Source organism: Eumetopias jubatus, unplaced genomic scaffold, assembly GCF_037043125.1.
Source record: "Eumetopias jubatus isolate StellerSeaLion01/CBP00866 unplaced genomic scaffold, mEumJub1_p1.0 scaffold_6, whole genome shotgun sequence".
NCBI lineage: Eukaryota > Metazoa > Chordata > Mammalia > Carnivora > Otariidae > Eumetopias > Eumetopias jubatus.
This window is the reverse complement of record NW_028274812.1, coordinates 98,687,513-98,704,955: the sequence shown is the minus strand read 5'-3', so window position 1 is coordinate 98,704,955 and position 17,443 is coordinate 98,687,513. Positions and strand designations below refer to the sequence as shown.

Genomic DNA, 17,443 nt, shown 5'->3' with positions numbered 1-17,443 from the left:
AGGTGCTCACACGCACTCGGCTGTTAGGAGTTGACTGTGGCTCCCCCCACCCCAAAATGATTAAGTTGGAGTCCTAACCTCTACCACCTCAGAATATGACCTCCCTGGGACACAGGGTCTTTATAGAGGTCATCAAGTTACAATAAGATTAGTGTGGGCGCTAACCCCATTTGACTGGTGTCCTTACGAAAAGGGGAAACTGGACATCTCTCTCTCACACACACACACAGATGGCCATCCATACGCCAAGGAGAGGGGCCTGGAATAGAGCCTTCACTCAGGGCCTTCAAATGAACCAACCTGCCAACACCCTGATCTTGGAACTTCTAGCCTCCAGGACTGGGAGACAATAAATTTCTGTTATTGAAGCCACTCGGTCTGTGGTCCTTTGTCACGGCAGCCCTCGCAAAAATTACACACCCTTATATGATCCTTCCTCACACCCCGCCCCCGCCCCCGCTCCACCCAGTTAACTAAAGATCTAGCTAGCACAGGAATCGTCAAGGTTACCATTTTAACCCCATATTACAGGACTCGGGATACATTTCTGCCAATTTTCTAGTAAAATAGATAAGAAAAGGATACTTTCATGATGTAAAAAGATGTAGCAGAAGTGAGAGAAGCAGTAAAGAGAATTTGGAAATAAAGGGCCTAACTTTGGAATTGTTTTTTTGAAGTACCATTCCTTTTTACAAGGCTGCAAACCCCCCGCCCCAGGGCGTTCAGGGAAGAAATACAGCAATAACTCCGAGGTGCCAAGCACACACTCAGTCCCTGCTGCAGTTTACAAACGTGAGGCTTCTATCTACAACCCACCTGAGCGGACAACAGGCAGCACGTGGAGAACACCTACAGGAAGGGAAAACGTGAGCTTTACAAAAAAAAAAAAAATTCATTGAGAGCCATAAAGGAAAAATAACTCAAGGATCACATACAAAAGAAAAAAAAAGAATAGACCTAGAATCACAGCTTTTTTTCTCCCCCTGGATAAAAATGTCAACAAGTGCATCGTTAAATTAGGAACAAAATTTCAGTAGGAACTGAATAAGAAAACAATTATCAAAGCTAGACAGAAGACAAGATTGGCTCAGGAAAGACGGGAATGTGAAGTAAAAACGTGGGGGTGGGGTCTGGATCAGAGGGTGTGGGGGGAAGGGAAAGAGCAAGAAAATCCAAGAGAAGAGGCGGCAGCGGGTCAAGGGCGCCATTGCTAGGCTTCTGGCTGGTGAACCCTCAGCCACAGCCACTCAGGGGTTCCAGTTACTTAAGCCTCTAGAACTGCACACTGAAGGGGATGAATCCTCCGGGCTGTAACAGGGAACTGGTGAAAATCAGGTCTAGGCTGGAAGGGGTCACTGGAGGCGCTGATGTGTTCACCTCGTGAAAACTCACTGAGCTGACCACTTATGGTTTGTCCACTTTTCTACACAATTGTTAGGCTTCGATAACAGGTGCCCTGGTGTGAAGGTGTCCTCCCCCTGCCCCAAATTCACATGTTGGAGTCCTAACGCCAATGTAAAGGTGTTACAGGTAGGGGCCTTTGGGGGGGGTGCTTGGGTCACAAGGTGAAGCCTTCGTGGATGGGGCTGGGCCCTTACAAGGGAACCCACAGCTCTCCCTGCCTCCCCCCCGGACCCCGTCAGGAGGCAACAAGATGTCTGTGCCTGGAAGGGGGCCCTCACCTGACCCTGCTGGCACCCTCATCTCAGACTTCCAGCCTCCAGACTGGGGAGAAGTAGGTTTCTGGTGTTTATAAGCCACCTAGTCTGTGGTAGTTTGTTTGAGCAGACCAAATAGAGGAAGGCAGCAAGTTCAAGAACAAGTTTCAATTTACGGATGGCGGTCGCTGGCTATCAGTCCTGGGTCAGAGGCTCCCCACTCTTTTTGAGATGGTTGACCAATAAGGCCAGGGACACTGGGGAATATGGGTTCTTCTTATTCATACAGGCAGGACTCTAGGGCCAAAGGGAATCTTGGGGGCTGTTAGGCCCGAGGGGCCAGGACAGAGCCAGGTCTTTGCCTCCCTGGTGGGTCCCCTCCCTCTCCCCATCACCCACTTAGCAAACCCAGCCTTCCCACGGTTTGCCCAGGCCCTGGTGCTGGTGCTGCATGGGGTGGGAGCAGCCCAGCCTGTGGTGGATCCCTGGGAAGGTCTCTCTGTGTCTCAGCCCCCTCAGGGGAAAAAGGATGGGGCCAGGCTAGGTGAGCCTCGAGTATCCTCCAGCTGGGTAGGCCACAGGTCCAGGGTGGGTAGCTTGCTCTGTAATCAAGCAAGGCTCCGTCTCCAGAGCCGCTGCTGCCCACCTGTCTCTTCCCTTTTGTCCCCCACAAGCTTATCTGACAAGCAGGGGCTCAGTCTGATACGTGATGCCAGTCTTTCAAGTACGTGATACGAGCAGGAGACAAGACTAATTCCTGCCAGGCAGCACAGGGAACAAAAACACGCTCTGAGCCCTGGACAAAGGCATTCAGATGAATGAGGCCTGAGAACCATCTGTCTGAGGGGGTTTTACAGGGCAGTGTGCGTCTCGTCCTACCAGGGACCATGAGAACCACGGCCAAGCTCTGGCGGGGGAGGTCCGTGGCCTTTGCAACCCTAGCTACAAAATGTCGCCCAGCAGCTGGGGGCGATAAAGCCACCGAGGACCACGCGAGCCAGGGATGTGTCCTTGTCACCTCTGAGGACTACAAAACAAACCCTTCTCCTGAAGGGGTCCCTCAGCCTTGTTGATCGAGGGGTGGAGCAACAGGCTCAGGAATGTACAGCTACCATGACCCCTGCCCACACTGCCTTACAAACATGGCCATGACTTCTTTGGGAGCTACGGCCCAGCTCGAAACCAAATCTACTCCCGTGGTACTCCTCACCTCCCTCCACCACCACCCCCGCCAACCAAAGAGTTCTAGAAGAACCAAAATTGGGAGAGCACAGAAAAATACAAACAAGTTACAGGACCGAGTGGGTCTCCCTGTCTCACCTTCAAGGTCGGAAGCACAGGGTCGTTTCAAAGCCTGCCTGGTGCTTTTTATGCAAGGCATTGAGAACAGCACTTTTCAGTCTTTACAGGAATCACCTGTGGCTCTCCTTAAACAGCAAGATCTGGGGGCGCCCGAGTGGCTCAGTCCGTTAAGTGGCTGACTCTCGTTTTCCACTCAGGTCATGATCTCAGGGGCCTGGGATCGAGCCCTGCAATGGGCTCCATGCTCGGCCTGGAGTCTGCTTGAGATTCTCTCTCTCCCTCTGCCCCTTCCCCTGCTCAAGGGCATGCACACTCTCTCTCTCTCTCAAATAAATAAATAAATCTTAAAAAAAAAGCAAGATCTGATGCAGTAGTTGTGCGGTGGGGCCTGGGAGCCTGCATGTCTAATAAGTTCCCAGGTGATGTGAATGGTGCGGGTCCAAGGACAATTTGAGGGGCAAGCACTTAAGAGGACTCTTGGGGCTTCCTGCAATCAGAAAACACATGGGCTTGAGACCGTGACCATAGCTCTCAATTTTGCAGATGAAACGATGGAGACAACAAATGTTAAACAGTCCACCCAAGACAAGGGAGCAAATTAGCGGCACAACCCAAAACAACCTTATAAGTGTTAAGCCCATTTGGGGTCACTTGTTCTAGATCAGATGAAAAGCCAGTAGGCCTTGAGTCATTCGGCAAATTAGTGGCACAACCCAAAACAACCTTGTAAATGCTCAACCTCGTAAAAACCCATCTGAAGTCACCTGCTCTGGATTAGACGGAAGGGTCTGTCTGTGTAAAGAATCTTTTTTTTTTTTTTAAGATTTTATTTATTTGAGAGAGAGAGAATGAGAGATAGAGAGCACGAGAGGGAAGAGGGTCCGAGGGAGAAGCAGACTCCCCGCTGAGCAGGGAGCCCGATGCGGGACTCGATCCCGGGACTCCAGGATCATGACCTGAGCCGAAGGCAGTCGCTTAACCAACTGAGCCACCCAGGCGCCCCTGTAAAGAATCTTCTGAGCTTTTACATTCTACTTCTGGCCATAACACCGACACTTTGGGGTATTTTAATCAGAAAGAAGACTCGGTGTCTAATGGTAAGACCAAAAACTGGACATTTTATTCCTTGCCAGAGCTGGGCAAGGTGTGTGGTTGCGAGATAAAACACAAGACGACTGGGGTACCTGAGTCAGTTAAGCGCCCAACTGTTGGTCTCAGCTTAGGTCTTGATCTCAGAGTTGTTGAGTTCAAGCCCAGCCCAGAGTGGAGCCTACTTAAAAAAAAAAAAAAAAAAAGACCAGTTAAATTTCAGATAGATAAAGAATTTTCTAGTATAATTATGTCCCATGTATAATCTGGGATATACTCATACGAAAAAAGAAAAAAGAAAATACTGTTTATCTGAAATTCAAATTTAACTGGCAGTCCTGGATTTCTGTTTGCTAAGTCTGGCAACCCTGACAGGGTAGCAAAATGGGAATAAGGACAGTAGGGATTTGGTAACAGGGAACACTTCCTGCTTCTTTGCCGTTGACTTTAAAGAAAAACACAAGGATGAAGCGTGACAGGCATTCCATCAGGATGTGCACAACTTATTACTACAAGAGTAATGCCCATCTCTCTGAATGGGGCTTAATCTTCTTAGCCAGCTCATTATAATGGGACAAAATCATACATTTATGGCTGGTATTATGAGTTGAATTGCATCCCCGCAAATTCATCTGTTGAAGTCCTAACCCCCGCCACTTCAGAACGTGACCTTATTTAGAAATAGAATCGTAGCAGATGCCGTGAGTGAAGATGAGGTCACAGTGGGGTAGAGTGGGCCCCTAATCTAATGTGACTGATGTCCTTATAAAAAGGGGAAACGTGGATGCGGAGACTGACATGCACACAAAGCAAATGCCATATGAAGACAGGCATTCTGCAGCCACAAGCCAAGGAACCAGAAGCCAGGGCTGAGCCTGGAGAGGGAGCGTGGCCCTGCTGATGCCTTGACCTTGGACTTCTTGCCTCCAGAACTGTGAGACAATGAATCTCTGTTGGTAAGCCACTCAGTTGGTGGCACTTTTGTGACCTTAGCCCTATACACGGATACAGGGAGCTGGGAGGAGGGAGGAGAAGAGAGAGGCATTACCATTAGCTATTGTCCGCAGAACTTGAAAACCTCAGCCAAGGAAAGACACGGGGATTCAGAGATGGGAGACCGCTTTCTATGAACACAGCCACTGCTCTACTAAATGTCCAATTTAACGGACGCCTGGGTGGCTCAGTCGGTTAAGTGTCTGCCTTCGGCTCAGGTCATGATCCCAGGGTCCTGGGGTCGAGTCCTACTTCGGGCTCCTTGCTCAGTGAGAGTCTGCTTCTCCCTCTCCCACTCCCCCCTGCTCTTGCTCTCTCTCTTTCTATCTCAGATAAATAAAACCTTTAAAATAAATAAATAAATGTCGAATTGAAAAATAAATAAATAAATGTTGAACTGAGCAAGTTACACAGTTTAAAGAAACCTTAGAAACCAGAATTTACCCAGGTTATACAAAAAGGATATGTTCCCAAGCACCCTCAGCCTTAAAGAGATTTGGGAGGAGGGCTCTGAAAATCGCAACCTCAACAGACCTGTTACTGTGAACTGCTGTTTTCCCATGAGAAGTCTGCTTTCCTCCCGTACTTACAAACCAAACACGACCGGACCGAGCTGGTGCTTAAGGAGGCCCAACAAAATTAAGCAGGCTGTTCTGATTTCATTGCTTCTCTTGATTATTTGCTTGTCATATTTCGAATTAGCCCCAAATGGCAAGATTTAAGCAAGAGAGAGGCTATTTAACAATACTTTATCCCCTCTTTCTAAAGTAACTGAAACCTCCTCGTTTCAGTACGGCTTATCATGTACCTTCACCTCTACCCAGGCCTTCTTCTGGCTGAGAGGAGGATGCCAGGAGCAGAATTCAATAACCCCACCCTAGAAAAATGCCAAACCCAGCTGGCTCCAGTCACACTGGCCTTTGTTCAGGCACTGGAACGTGCCAAGACATTTGTTTCTCACTTGAGGCCTTCACACATGCTAATCCCTGTGCCTGGAATGTTCTTTCTCTTGCCTGGACTCTCTCCCTATGCCCCCAACACAACTTCTCACACATACTCGGCTCCAATGTCAGCTTCTCAGCAACATCTTCTGTCCTTACTTTTTCAGTTTTCTTTATCACACATAAGCTTATCTATTCCCTTCACCACCCCTACCACAACCATAATTTTTTATTATTTACTTGTTCACTATCAATCCCTCCCTAATAAATGGTGAGCTCCAGGAGTCAGAGATCAGACATGTTTTGTGCACCAAAAATAGACATACAGATCAATAGAATAGGAGAGAGAGCCCAGAAATAAACCTACGCTTATATGGTCAATTAATCTATGACAAAGGAGGCAAGAATCTACAATGGGGAAAAGACAGTCTCTTCAATAAATGGTGTTGGGAAAACTGGACAGCCACATGCAAAAGAATGAAACTGGACCACTTTCTGACATCACATACACAAATGGGGGACCTAAAACCATAAAAATCCAAAAAGAGAACACAGGCAGTAATTTCTCTGACATGGGCTATAGCAACATTTTTCTAGAAATGTCTCCTGAGGCAAGGGAAACAAAAGCAAAAGCAAACTACTGGGACTACATCAAAATAAAAAGCTTCTGCACACCCCAGGTAACAGTCAACAAAACAAAAAGGCAACCTACAGTAATGGGAAAAGATACTTGCAAGTGATCTATCTGGTAAGGGGCTAATATCTAAAATATGTAAAGGACTCCTACAACTCTATGCCAAAAAAAGAAAAAAAAACAAAAAATCTAATTGAAAATGGGTAGAGAACCTGAACGGACATGTTTCCAAAGAAAACATACAGATGGCCAGCAGACACGTGGAAAGTAGCTCAACATCACCAATCATCAGGGAAATGCAAATCAAAACAATGAGAGAACACCTCATACTTGTCAGAATGGCTAGAATCAGACACAAAACTAACAGGTGTTGGTGAGGATGTGGAGAATAGGGAACCCATGTGCACTGCTGGTAGGAATGTAAATTGGTCCAACCACTGTGGAAAACAGCATGGAGGCTCCTCAAAAAATTAAAAATAGAAATACCATATGACCCAATAATTCTACTACTGGATACTTACCCAAAGAAAGCGAAAACACTCATTCAAAAAGATATATGCATCCCTATGTTCATTACAGCATTATTTATAGTAGCCAAGACATGGAAGAATGAATAAGGAAGATGTGGGGCACGTGTGTGTGTGTGTGTGTGTGTGTGTGTGTGTGTGTGTATGATAGAAAAAGAGAACAGAATATTACACAGCCATAAAAAAAAGATGAGATCTTGCCATTTACAACAACAAGGATGGACCTAGAGGTGAAATAAATCAGAGAAAGACAAATACCATATGATTTCACTTATATGTGAAATCTAAAAAACAAAGCAAATGAATAAACAAAAAGCAGAATCAAGGACTCCTGGGTGGCTCAGTTGGTTAAGCGTCTTGACTCTTGATCCCAGCTCAGGTCTTGATCTCAGGGCTGTAAGTTCAAGCCCTGCATTGGGCTCCACATTAGGCATGGAGCCTACTTAAAAAAAAAAAAAAAGAAGAAGAAGAAGAGGAACAGGAAGAAGGAAAAAAAATGAAAAAAGAGCAGATTCAGACCTATAAATACAGAGAACAAAATGTATTGTTCTCTGATATTTACCTGAAGGGAGAAGGGAAGAGAATGGGCAAAATGGGGGAAGGGGAAGAGGAGACAGGCTTCTAGTTATGGAATGAAGGGTCACAGGAAGAAAAGGCACAGCATAAGGAATGTAGTCCGTGATACTGTAACAGCACCGAATGCTGACAGATGGCAGCTACACTTGTGGTGAGCCTAGCACAAGGTATAAACTTGTCTAATAGCTAAGTTGCACACCTGAAACTAACGTAACATTGTATGTCAACTGTACCCAAATAAAAAAATTGAAAAATTAAAATTAAAAATAAAAATTAAAAACTTTAATTCATTTCACTCTCTGCTTGCTTGTTCATGCTTTCCAAGAACTCAGATGTAATTCTTACCTCTTTGCTCATCTACAAATAGGTCGTACCCCTCCCAGATTGCTTTTTAGTGAAAATTTAAAATAACAATTCCTTTAAAAAAAGAAAGAAAGAAATCAGATGTTTTGTAAATTACTTAACACCCAGGGTTTGGAGCACAGGAGACACACAAACATTCGTATGGATTGATCAATTAATTAATTATTTAAAACAAACAAATGAGGGGTGCCTGGGTGGCTCAGTTGGTTAAGCATCAAACTCTTGATTTCAGCTCAGGTCATGATCTCAGGGTCCTGGGATCGAGTCCCGTGTTGGGCTCCACGCTCAGCCAGGAGTCTGCTTGAGGATTCTCTCTCTTCCTCTCCCTCTGCCCCTTCCCCGTGCCCCCCCCAAACAAATAAATAAATCTTTAAAACAAAACAAAAAAAAATAAATGAGAGCATGATATGATCAATAGTGGCATACCTCCAAATCCTGGTGGGAAGCTCTTTATGCTCAGAGGTTCCAGGTTCAGCCCTGGAGCCAGAAGTCTACCTTCTCATCCCAGCAGGAGATGGACTCTTTTAGGATATCACTTGTCTGGGAAAGTTTCAAACTCAGAAATCGACCCTCCGCTCGTGATCTCGCTTTACAAACGCAGGCATATCTCATTTTATTGCACTTCGCTTTACTGCACTTTGCAGACACTGCATTTTTTTTACAAATTGAAGGCTTAATGGCAACCCTGTGTCAAGCAAGTGTATCAGGGCCATTTTCCCAACAGCATCTGTTCACTTGCCTCTGTGTCACATTTTGGTAACTCTTAAAATATTTCAAAGGCTTTTGTTATTATTATGTTTGCTGCGGTCATCTGTGATCAGAGATTACAGCTCACTGAAAGCTCAGATGATGGTTAGCATTTGTTGGCAATAAACTTCTTACTTAAGGTGCGAATCTGCTTTTTAGACATAATGCTATTGCAGGCTTAACAGGCTAGAGTGTAGACAGAGCTGTTTATATGCACGGGGAAACCAAAAAATTCATCTGATGTGCTTTACTGCACTATTCATTTTACGACGGTGGTCTGGAACTGAACCCACAGTATCTCTGAGGCCCTTCCTATAATAAAAGCATGCCCTGGTCACACGCACATCAGCTGCTGTGGCCCCCAGGACAGTACTTTCTCATGCTAAATTAATAAAGCAGTGTTGGGTTATGATCTGGCTTCCCATACAAATGGACTTCAGGGAGAAATGCAATGAAAATACCAACACAACATTCAATAGCTGGATCTCTCTTTATAAATTAATAAATAGGCATCGTGACACTAAAAAAAAAAAAAAAGCCTCTCCATTTTAAATTTGGAAAAAAAAAAAAACCTTAAAAGCTTAGGAGTTATGGGTCATAAGAATGAGATGAGAGAGGGTATTTTGGCAATGCATATATAAAACCTTTAAAATGTACATAGTACTTGACCCAGAAATTCAAGTAGTAGGAATGTATCCCGAGAAAATAATCAGAAATGCATGTTAAAATTTAGTCCCAAGAATGTTTACTGTAGCACCGTTTACAACAGAAGCTGGAAACTTAAATATCCAATAATATGGGATTGAATAGATAATTGGTGGTAATCCCTATTAAGAAATACTCTGCAGCTGGGGCACCTGGGTGGCTCAGTCGGTTAAGCAACTGCCTACGGCTCAGGTCATGATCCTAGGGTCCTGGGATCGAGTCCTGCATCAGGCTCCTTGCTCAGCGGGGAGCCTGCTTCTCCCTCTCCCACTCCCCTGCCTGTGCTCTCTCTCTCTCTGTCAAATAAATAAATAAAATCTTAAAAAAAAATATTCTGCAGCTTTTCAAAATATCTTACTGAATAGAATAATAATTAATGGCATGGCAAGAAGGCTCATCATATACTAAAAGCAAAAATAGTGGGTTATAAATCAACACTCATGAACTGTAGTGGTTAGCTGGGTGGTGGTGTCATGTGTGATTTCTATCTTCCTATGTTTATCTGCATTTTATAAATTTCCTCTGAGTATCATGTATCACACAATGTATATATAAAAACCTTTAAAATGTGCATAGTACTTGACCCAGTCATGTATTTTGAAAAATGTTTATCTACAAATATAAATTTTAACCAGTCACAAAAAGACAAACAGTCTACGATTCCACCTACATAAGCTACCTAGAGTAGTCAAATCGTAGAGGCAGGAAGTAGCACGGGCGGGGTTGGGGTGGGGAGTTACTGTTTAACGAGTACCGAGTTTCAGTGCTGCAAGATGAAGACAGTTCTAGGGATGGGCGGCGGTGATGGTTGCACAACAGTGTGAATGTGCTTAATGCCCCTGAACTGGACACTTAAAAAGGGTTAAGATGGTAAATTGTGTGTTATGTGTATTTTATCACAATTTTCTTAAAAAAAGAAAAAAGCAGGAAAGAAAAAGGGGGCGCCTGGGTGACTCAGTCGGTTAGGCATCTGACTCTTGATTTTGGCTCAGGTCATGATCTCAGGGTCCTGGGATCGAGCTCCAAGTTGTTGGGCTCCACACTCAACGGGGAGTCTACTTGAGGATTCTCTCTCCTTCTCCCTCTGCCCCTCTCCCTGCTCGTGCTAGAGTGCTCTCGCTCTCTCTTTCGCTCGCTCTCTCCCTCTCTCAAATAAGTAAATAAATCTTTAAAAAAAAAAAAGCTAAACAATTTAAATCAGTAAATCTAAGTACCCCTGGATCTAGGGGTGTCTTAGTTACTAGGATTTTCAAGAGGAGTAGTTCATGTAACACCTGTGTGTCGACTTTACTTCAATTTTAGAATAAAAGAGCTGAGGGGCAGGAGCAGAGAAGGCAGAATGTGACTTCAGGCCGCATGGCACCGAGCACCACAACCCATGGTGGCCGCCAGGGATGGAGCATGCCTCGGAACGAGCAAGCGTTGGCCTTGTTTCCTGACCACCTGCAATGGCCATAGGGGCTCCTGTCTTTCCTCTCCTGAGCATGGAGTTCTCCTCCTCTCTCGCTAGCGCCCCTTAGCTTGACTCTCAGACGAAGGAACTGATCAGGCTGCCCCCGGAGCCCCATTTCCCCTGAGTCTGGCTCCGGGGACTACATCCTCCATAGGCCATGGGGTAGGGGATTTGCCCCCAGAATCCTTCAGCTAGTCACTAGGAGAGTCAGGCAAAGAAGAGACTCTCCCCTCGAAGTCAAGATGATTCCCCTCTGTACCAGTGAAGAAAGAACTAGGTTCGGCAAACAAAAATTCCTCCTTTATTCATCAAGAGGACGCCCAGCGCCTTGCTACTGGAAGAGGGGTGCAGTGCCCGGTTCCTGACGGCGGGACCTAAGGTCCCCGAGAGGACAGAGCCACAGGCTGAGGGCTGCGCGTGGCCCGTGGCTGGCTCTTAGCGGTGCTAGGACGTGGGAGGCTGAGCTCCAATGGCTAACAAGATCATGCATGTACACAGGAACAGTACGTTTTCCGAGGCCTTCAGAGTTAACGGGGCCAGGGCAAGACAGAGACTTGTGCTTTTCTTACCTGCTGTAGGCACGCTAACATTATACTGAGGTAAAATAAATAGGAAGGCAGTCTTGGCGGTGACCTGTAAAATAAAGGAAAAATGTTCCAATTTAGCTTCTTGCTCACGTCAGAAGAAACAAGCGGTTCCTGCTACCAGCCCCCAGGGCCCTTCCCTTTTGCATCTCAGACCCACAGACCTGTTCCATTACACACAGTAGAACCTCAGGAGGAGTTAGCACTGTGTTTGCTTGTTTCCCCGTGTTTCTTGAACGTCATGTCTCCCAATACCTGCACTAAAAACAAACAAAACAGTGCTGGGCACTGGGTGGTATCTAGGCTTTTGTACTTGCTGCAGATGAAACCAAACAAGCCAAGCGCACCCAAGCTAAGGGCACAGACCTGCCTGCCATCCATTCAGGTATTTATTAAGTCAGCCCTAGGCACCCGGCACTGCGGAAGACAGCAGCCGGTAGAAAATGAGGACTCTGACTTCAAGAAGCTTCCACGGGGCGGAGGTCTCCCCAGCACACTGGTTAACTGCACGCTGGACAGTAGCTCCCAAAGTCTACACCTGAGCTTCAGAAACCGAGAACCGCAACTGCTAAGTTCACGTCCGCTGTGCTGGGGGGCCAGATGTAACACCCCACACTACTGTTTATTTCGAAAGCTGCCTCGAAAATCTTACCTGTGCTGTCCCTAGTCTCTGCTTGTCACCTGGCTATCAATAGCCAAATCAGTACTTGGGCAGTTCGGCCTGCAGGGAAGAGCTGACCAAATGTGGGGATTCAAAGCTTGGACTTAAGGATCGACTGACTGCCTGGGTTCAAATGCTGCCTCTGCCGTTGCTAGCTGTGTAACCCCAGACCCCGAGCCTCAGTCTCCCTGTGCACAAAATCGGGGACGTTTGTAGTCCCCCAGCTGCTCTGGGTGGCGCTGGCCCAGCTGCTAGTGTGGTTAAGGGCTCCCCAGATGTTTCTGATGTGCAGCTGGGGCTCAGAAGCACCACCCACACCGTTCCGAAGCAGGGGAGGACGCCTCCGGATACACCTCAGCAGTAAAGACTTACTGGTTCTCCTCTAAACAAAAAGGTCTTAAGGCTGTACTGTGGGTGTGGGGGAAACACACTGGGCATAGCCAAAGCAGCGTGGAACCGAGCGAACGACGCACTGCAGACCCTCCCGGGGTGGACTCTCAACAACCCAGAAGGAGGGGACTGTTCTCGGCCACTGTCCCCGTCAACAAGCCCCATGTCTCTGCATTGAGGTGCTCTTTGTACACAGCGATGCATGAGGCTTCACATGTGTTTGTGCTGTTGTCTGGGACGTGTTCTGTCATGCTCGCAGGGAAAAAGTCAAATGAGACTAGGGATAAGAAGGAGCTCTGGAAAACACAAAGCCCTATCCAAATACACAGGTCTTGGGGAGCCTGGGTGGCTCAGTCGTTAAGCGTCTGCCTTCAGCTCCAGTCGGTCCTGGGATTGAGCCCCGCATCGGGCTCCCTGCTCGGCGGGAAGCCTGCTTCTCCCTCTCCCACTCCCCCTGCTTGTGTTCCCTCTCTCACTGTGTCTCTCTCTCTCCCTCTCCCACTCCCCCTGCTTGTGTTCCCTCTCTCGCTGTGTCTCTCTCTCTCAAATAAATAAATAAATAAAATCTTAAAAAAAAAAAAACAATACACAGGTCTTCCCTGATCTTCACCCCAAAACCTTCCTACTGTGGTCCACAAGACCTTTTTCAGGGGGCTCCCAACCTCCCTTCTAGTCAATTGCTTGTGTTTCAGCCAAAATGTGCTACTCACTATTTCCTTTTGGGGGTTTTAGCCCCTCTCACTTTGTATCCTACCTCTGTTACATGCCCCCCCGCCCCGCACACACACACCAAATCCTATTGATCAGAATCTCATTTATCCATCATAACCCAGCTCCCCTGCAGCCCCTCCAGGAAGCCTTCCCTAACAGCTCACAGGCGGGGATGGCTTCTTCTACTGGAGGTGCCCTCCACCGTGCCCCCCGTACCACCCTTTCAGTCTCCTCCTTGTAGTTCTCCTCATGTGCCACTCCTTGCACACAGGGACTAACCCAGATGCACACGGGAAGGGCTCAGGAACCACTCAACGGACAAGATGGAAAATCAAAAGTTGAGTCTGGGCCGGCATGCTTCACTCAGCTGTTCTGTCCCCACTTGTTCGCGGGAGCTGCCCCACTGCCATCACTCTGGCCATCTCCCTGTCACCTGGCTGTCACCCCAGCCTCCTCCTTGACACCATCTGGCTGCTAACCCACCGGAACCCACACCATCATGAAGCCCCGCCCCCCCACCACTCCAGCCACGGCAGTGTCCCCTCCTGAACTCCACTCACGGTGGTCATCCTTGACCCAACTGCCTGACTCAGTCCTGTCCACCATGACTCCTTCAAGGGTAAACCTTGTCTTCTCAGGCTGACAGCCCTGCGAGAGAAGACATGGAAGCCAGAGGGTGTGGGAGAAGGGAAGAGAGAGGAAGAAGGCAAGCAGACAGGCAAGAAGACAGTATTTACCCAACACTGCGCATGTTCTAGGCACAAATCTCCATTCAGCTTCATCCGGGAAACACACCCATCTTTTAAGTTCGTGGCGTGGAGTGGGCCTCTGTGAGGTTTTGGCTGACCAGTATCACCACCCCTCTGTGTTCTTTGCCTTCCTCCCTTCAGCAGCCCGCGTTCATGTTTCCCTCCGTATGTTTGGTGCCAATTCCCAAGCGCTCTTCCTACGCATGCATCCATTTGGAATTATTTCATTTTATTTTGACATTATAACTCAAGCTGTGTTTATATAACTTGACACAAGGGATGAAAGAGTGAAAAAAATTTTAAAAGAGCTACACCTTATAAATAACATTCAAATCACATTTTTAGCTCTGTCAGTGAAACGGTTATTGCAGTATCCTATAGGCCAAGATATAAATCTACTCAACGTACATCAAAGTATTTGAAGTATAGTTAGCTACGTGGAAAATGTGTAGGTCAACTTTTGTTTACTCATGTCAACATACAAACACCTAGGTATATAATAAAAACTTCCTGACACATTCTAGTACTTTTCATTAATATTTTTCACAGAGTCACCAATATTTGACACCAAAAAGCTCATCTAAATAAAACGGGATCTGACAGTGTATATAAATGTATAGAGTCCGCTACTCTAACTCCTGAAAGAATCATTCCACTTTTTTTCTTTGAGGAAGATAGACATTTGGTATACGGGCTGTACACGTATTTTTTCCCTAGTCCTGAAGATAGAGTCACCTCTTGTTATTCACATTAGTTCTGTTCAATGAAGTCACTGCGGATGCTGAGTTAGCAGACACAGGACTGTTTCTCCCCGGGGAAATACAGGGTTAGGTACCCACGGTCTCTGGTCACAACATTTCCATCAACGTATCAATATACAACCTTGTTTATGTGCGTTTTTCTTTAAAGATGGTATATTTAATGTATCTTGATGAAGCGTGAACACTGAACCCATGGCCAACAGCACTACAATTCGTGCCTATGGAGGCTTATCTAACACACGTATGTTCTCGGTGAGGCGTAACAGAGCCTTCTCATGCTTACAAACAATAGAGCTTCAGCACCCGGGGTGAGAATCATTTTAAAACAGCAAAATCAGCAAGAAGACACACAAACATGCAAAAAGGAAAAAGAAAAGGGGGGGGCACGAAATAGACCACAAAAAGGACACTTGCTTACAACAAGGAAAGCTGAAACTAGAAGGCAAAGCATGGTCTTGTTTGACTTCAGCTGGGAACGTGCTCATGGGGTGACTCAAATTTTCCACTGCTGTGTGTGCGTCCACAAACGACTGCAGGATCGCCCGGTGCTGATTTTAGAGCTACAAATAAATTTTAGCAAGCAGGAGCATTGGCAGACACAAAACGTGTGACAGATGAGGTGGATCAACTGTGTTGGGACAAACCTGACAGCCAGCTCTGTGAGGACCAAGATATTTTCTTTTGAAACACCTTTTTTGAAGTATAATTTACACACTACAAAATTTAGCCATTGTAAGTGTACAGCTTAATGGGGTTTATCTTTACTTACTTTTAAACTCTCCCTTCACTGGACTAGAAGTACTAGGGAAGTGGGGATCTTACTTGTCTTGGTTACCTTCGATCCATAGCCTGAAACAGTGCCTAGCTCACAACCAGCACTCAATAAGCACTTGTTAAATGAACACAGTGATTAAACAGGGGAGCCAGGATTGTGCTCAGGTAGCTGACCCTCAGCCTGTCCTCTGCCCACCCTTAGGCTCGTATCCATGTACTCTCTCCCTGCCTGGGATCCCCAGTGCGGGGCCTGTCGTAGGGTATCTCATAAATACCTATTTGATGAACTAACACTGCAAGCAGCTATAATAGTTAGTAACCACAGATGAATGCTTAACAAATGGTTTCCAAACATGATTCTCAGAGAATAGGATCTAGGGCTCTGATTAAAGCAAAAACGCCAAATTCCAGTATTTTTCCATCCCCAACCCCTGGGTAGCAGCAGGAGAAACCATTCTGGGCCATGCATCCTTCTCTGTCAGCAGCCATGCTTGCTCCCACTTCACTACGTCTCAGCAAGCGGATGTCAGTTTCCACGTTTTATAGAAGAAGATAAACGTGGGGCCCAGATGCACAGATGCACACAGTGGCCTCCGGAGACCTCACGACTTTATAAGCAGAAAAGGCAGGTTCAATTTGAGTCTTAAAAAACGTGCTCCAAAAACAAACTTAGGATACACACAATATGACACATAAAACAGAATGGCAACTAATCAAAGAGAAGCAGGAGAGGACCAAAAAATATCTACTGAAGGCAAAGAGGAGTAAGGAATGAAGCTGATCCACAAAAATGCAGTCCAGGAAGTCCTTCTCATTCGCTAAACGTGGCCAGAAATTTGGCTCTATGCTTTCCTGAAGCCATCTGAAGGGGGAAGACGTGATCTGCTCCGTCATTCACCACCTTCATTAATTTGAAAAACAAAAAGACTACTCAAAAAAAGCAGTTCTACTTCTCCAGCATAAAAACCACATTCCGTGCTTTAAAAGGTCCTTTGGCACCCCAAAACCTCCCTCCATAACCCTCTGCCAACCTCAGAGCAAGGACAGAACGACGACCAAGCCCCCTCCGCAAGTTCTCGTTGGGTTCATAGAGCACATGGGGCTGAGAAACAGGAGCCTATTAAAAATGTCATTCCAATTATTTCCCATCCCTCTAAGGCTGTTTATAGGAAACATTATTGGGTTTAATAGCATTTTAAACGCCAGGCTCAGTGGGTGAAAGGTTAAAAGTGAAAATGTGCTAATACACTAATGCAAAGGGAGAACACTAAATTATGGAGGAGGGGCCACATCTCCCTCCCTCCCCCTCCCTTCTCTCTCTCTCTCACACACACACACACACACACAGAGAGAGAGAGAGAGAGAGAGAGAGAGAGAGAGAAAGCTTCGCTGAACTTTTAACTAAAACAGAGCATCAAGCACAAAGGCAGTGACACTGAGCATATGCTTGTGTAGCCATAACAAAACTAAAACCGTTCCACATGCCATACTCTGTTAGGGGCGCATGAAGCTGAGCTCTTGCTTGCAACTAGACCAAAGATGCCAGCAAAACAGCTGCTTCTGGCAAAGCATACCGGACTTGGGATTCCAGGCCCAGTTCTGCTGCAGGGCAGGTGGGTGACCTCAGGCAACGGTATTTTACCTTGCTGGACCGCAGTTTTCTCATCCATTTGCAACAACAACAGTTATGGCAGTTAATATTATCAAGTGCTTAGTCAGCACCTGGCGTGGTCATAAGGGCTTTACATAAATTACTTCATGGAATGCTCACGACATCTCTACAGAATAGATACTAAAAATATCCCCGTTTTACAGATAAGGTGGA

The 17,443-nt window shown here is 46.3% G+C and overlaps 1 protein-coding gene across 3 annotated transcripts in view; it reads right to left on the bottom strand.

The window, feature by feature from the left end:
- Positions 1–17,443, bottom strand: part of TRAM2 (translocation associated membrane protein 2) — an 80,528-nt gene that overhangs the window by 26,554 nt on the left and 36,531 nt on the right. For 2 of the 3 annotated variants that reach the window (XM_028097501.2, XM_028097502.2), the window contains exon 2: positions 11,558–11,621. In XM_028097501.2, coding sequence (XP_027953302.1) covers positions 11,558–11,621 — 64 coding nt within the window. Of the gene's footprint in view, positions 1–11,557; positions 11,622–11,736; positions 11,833–17,443 lie in introns of all 3 variants that reach the window. The other variant, XM_028097504.2, reaches the window with a different exon arrangement.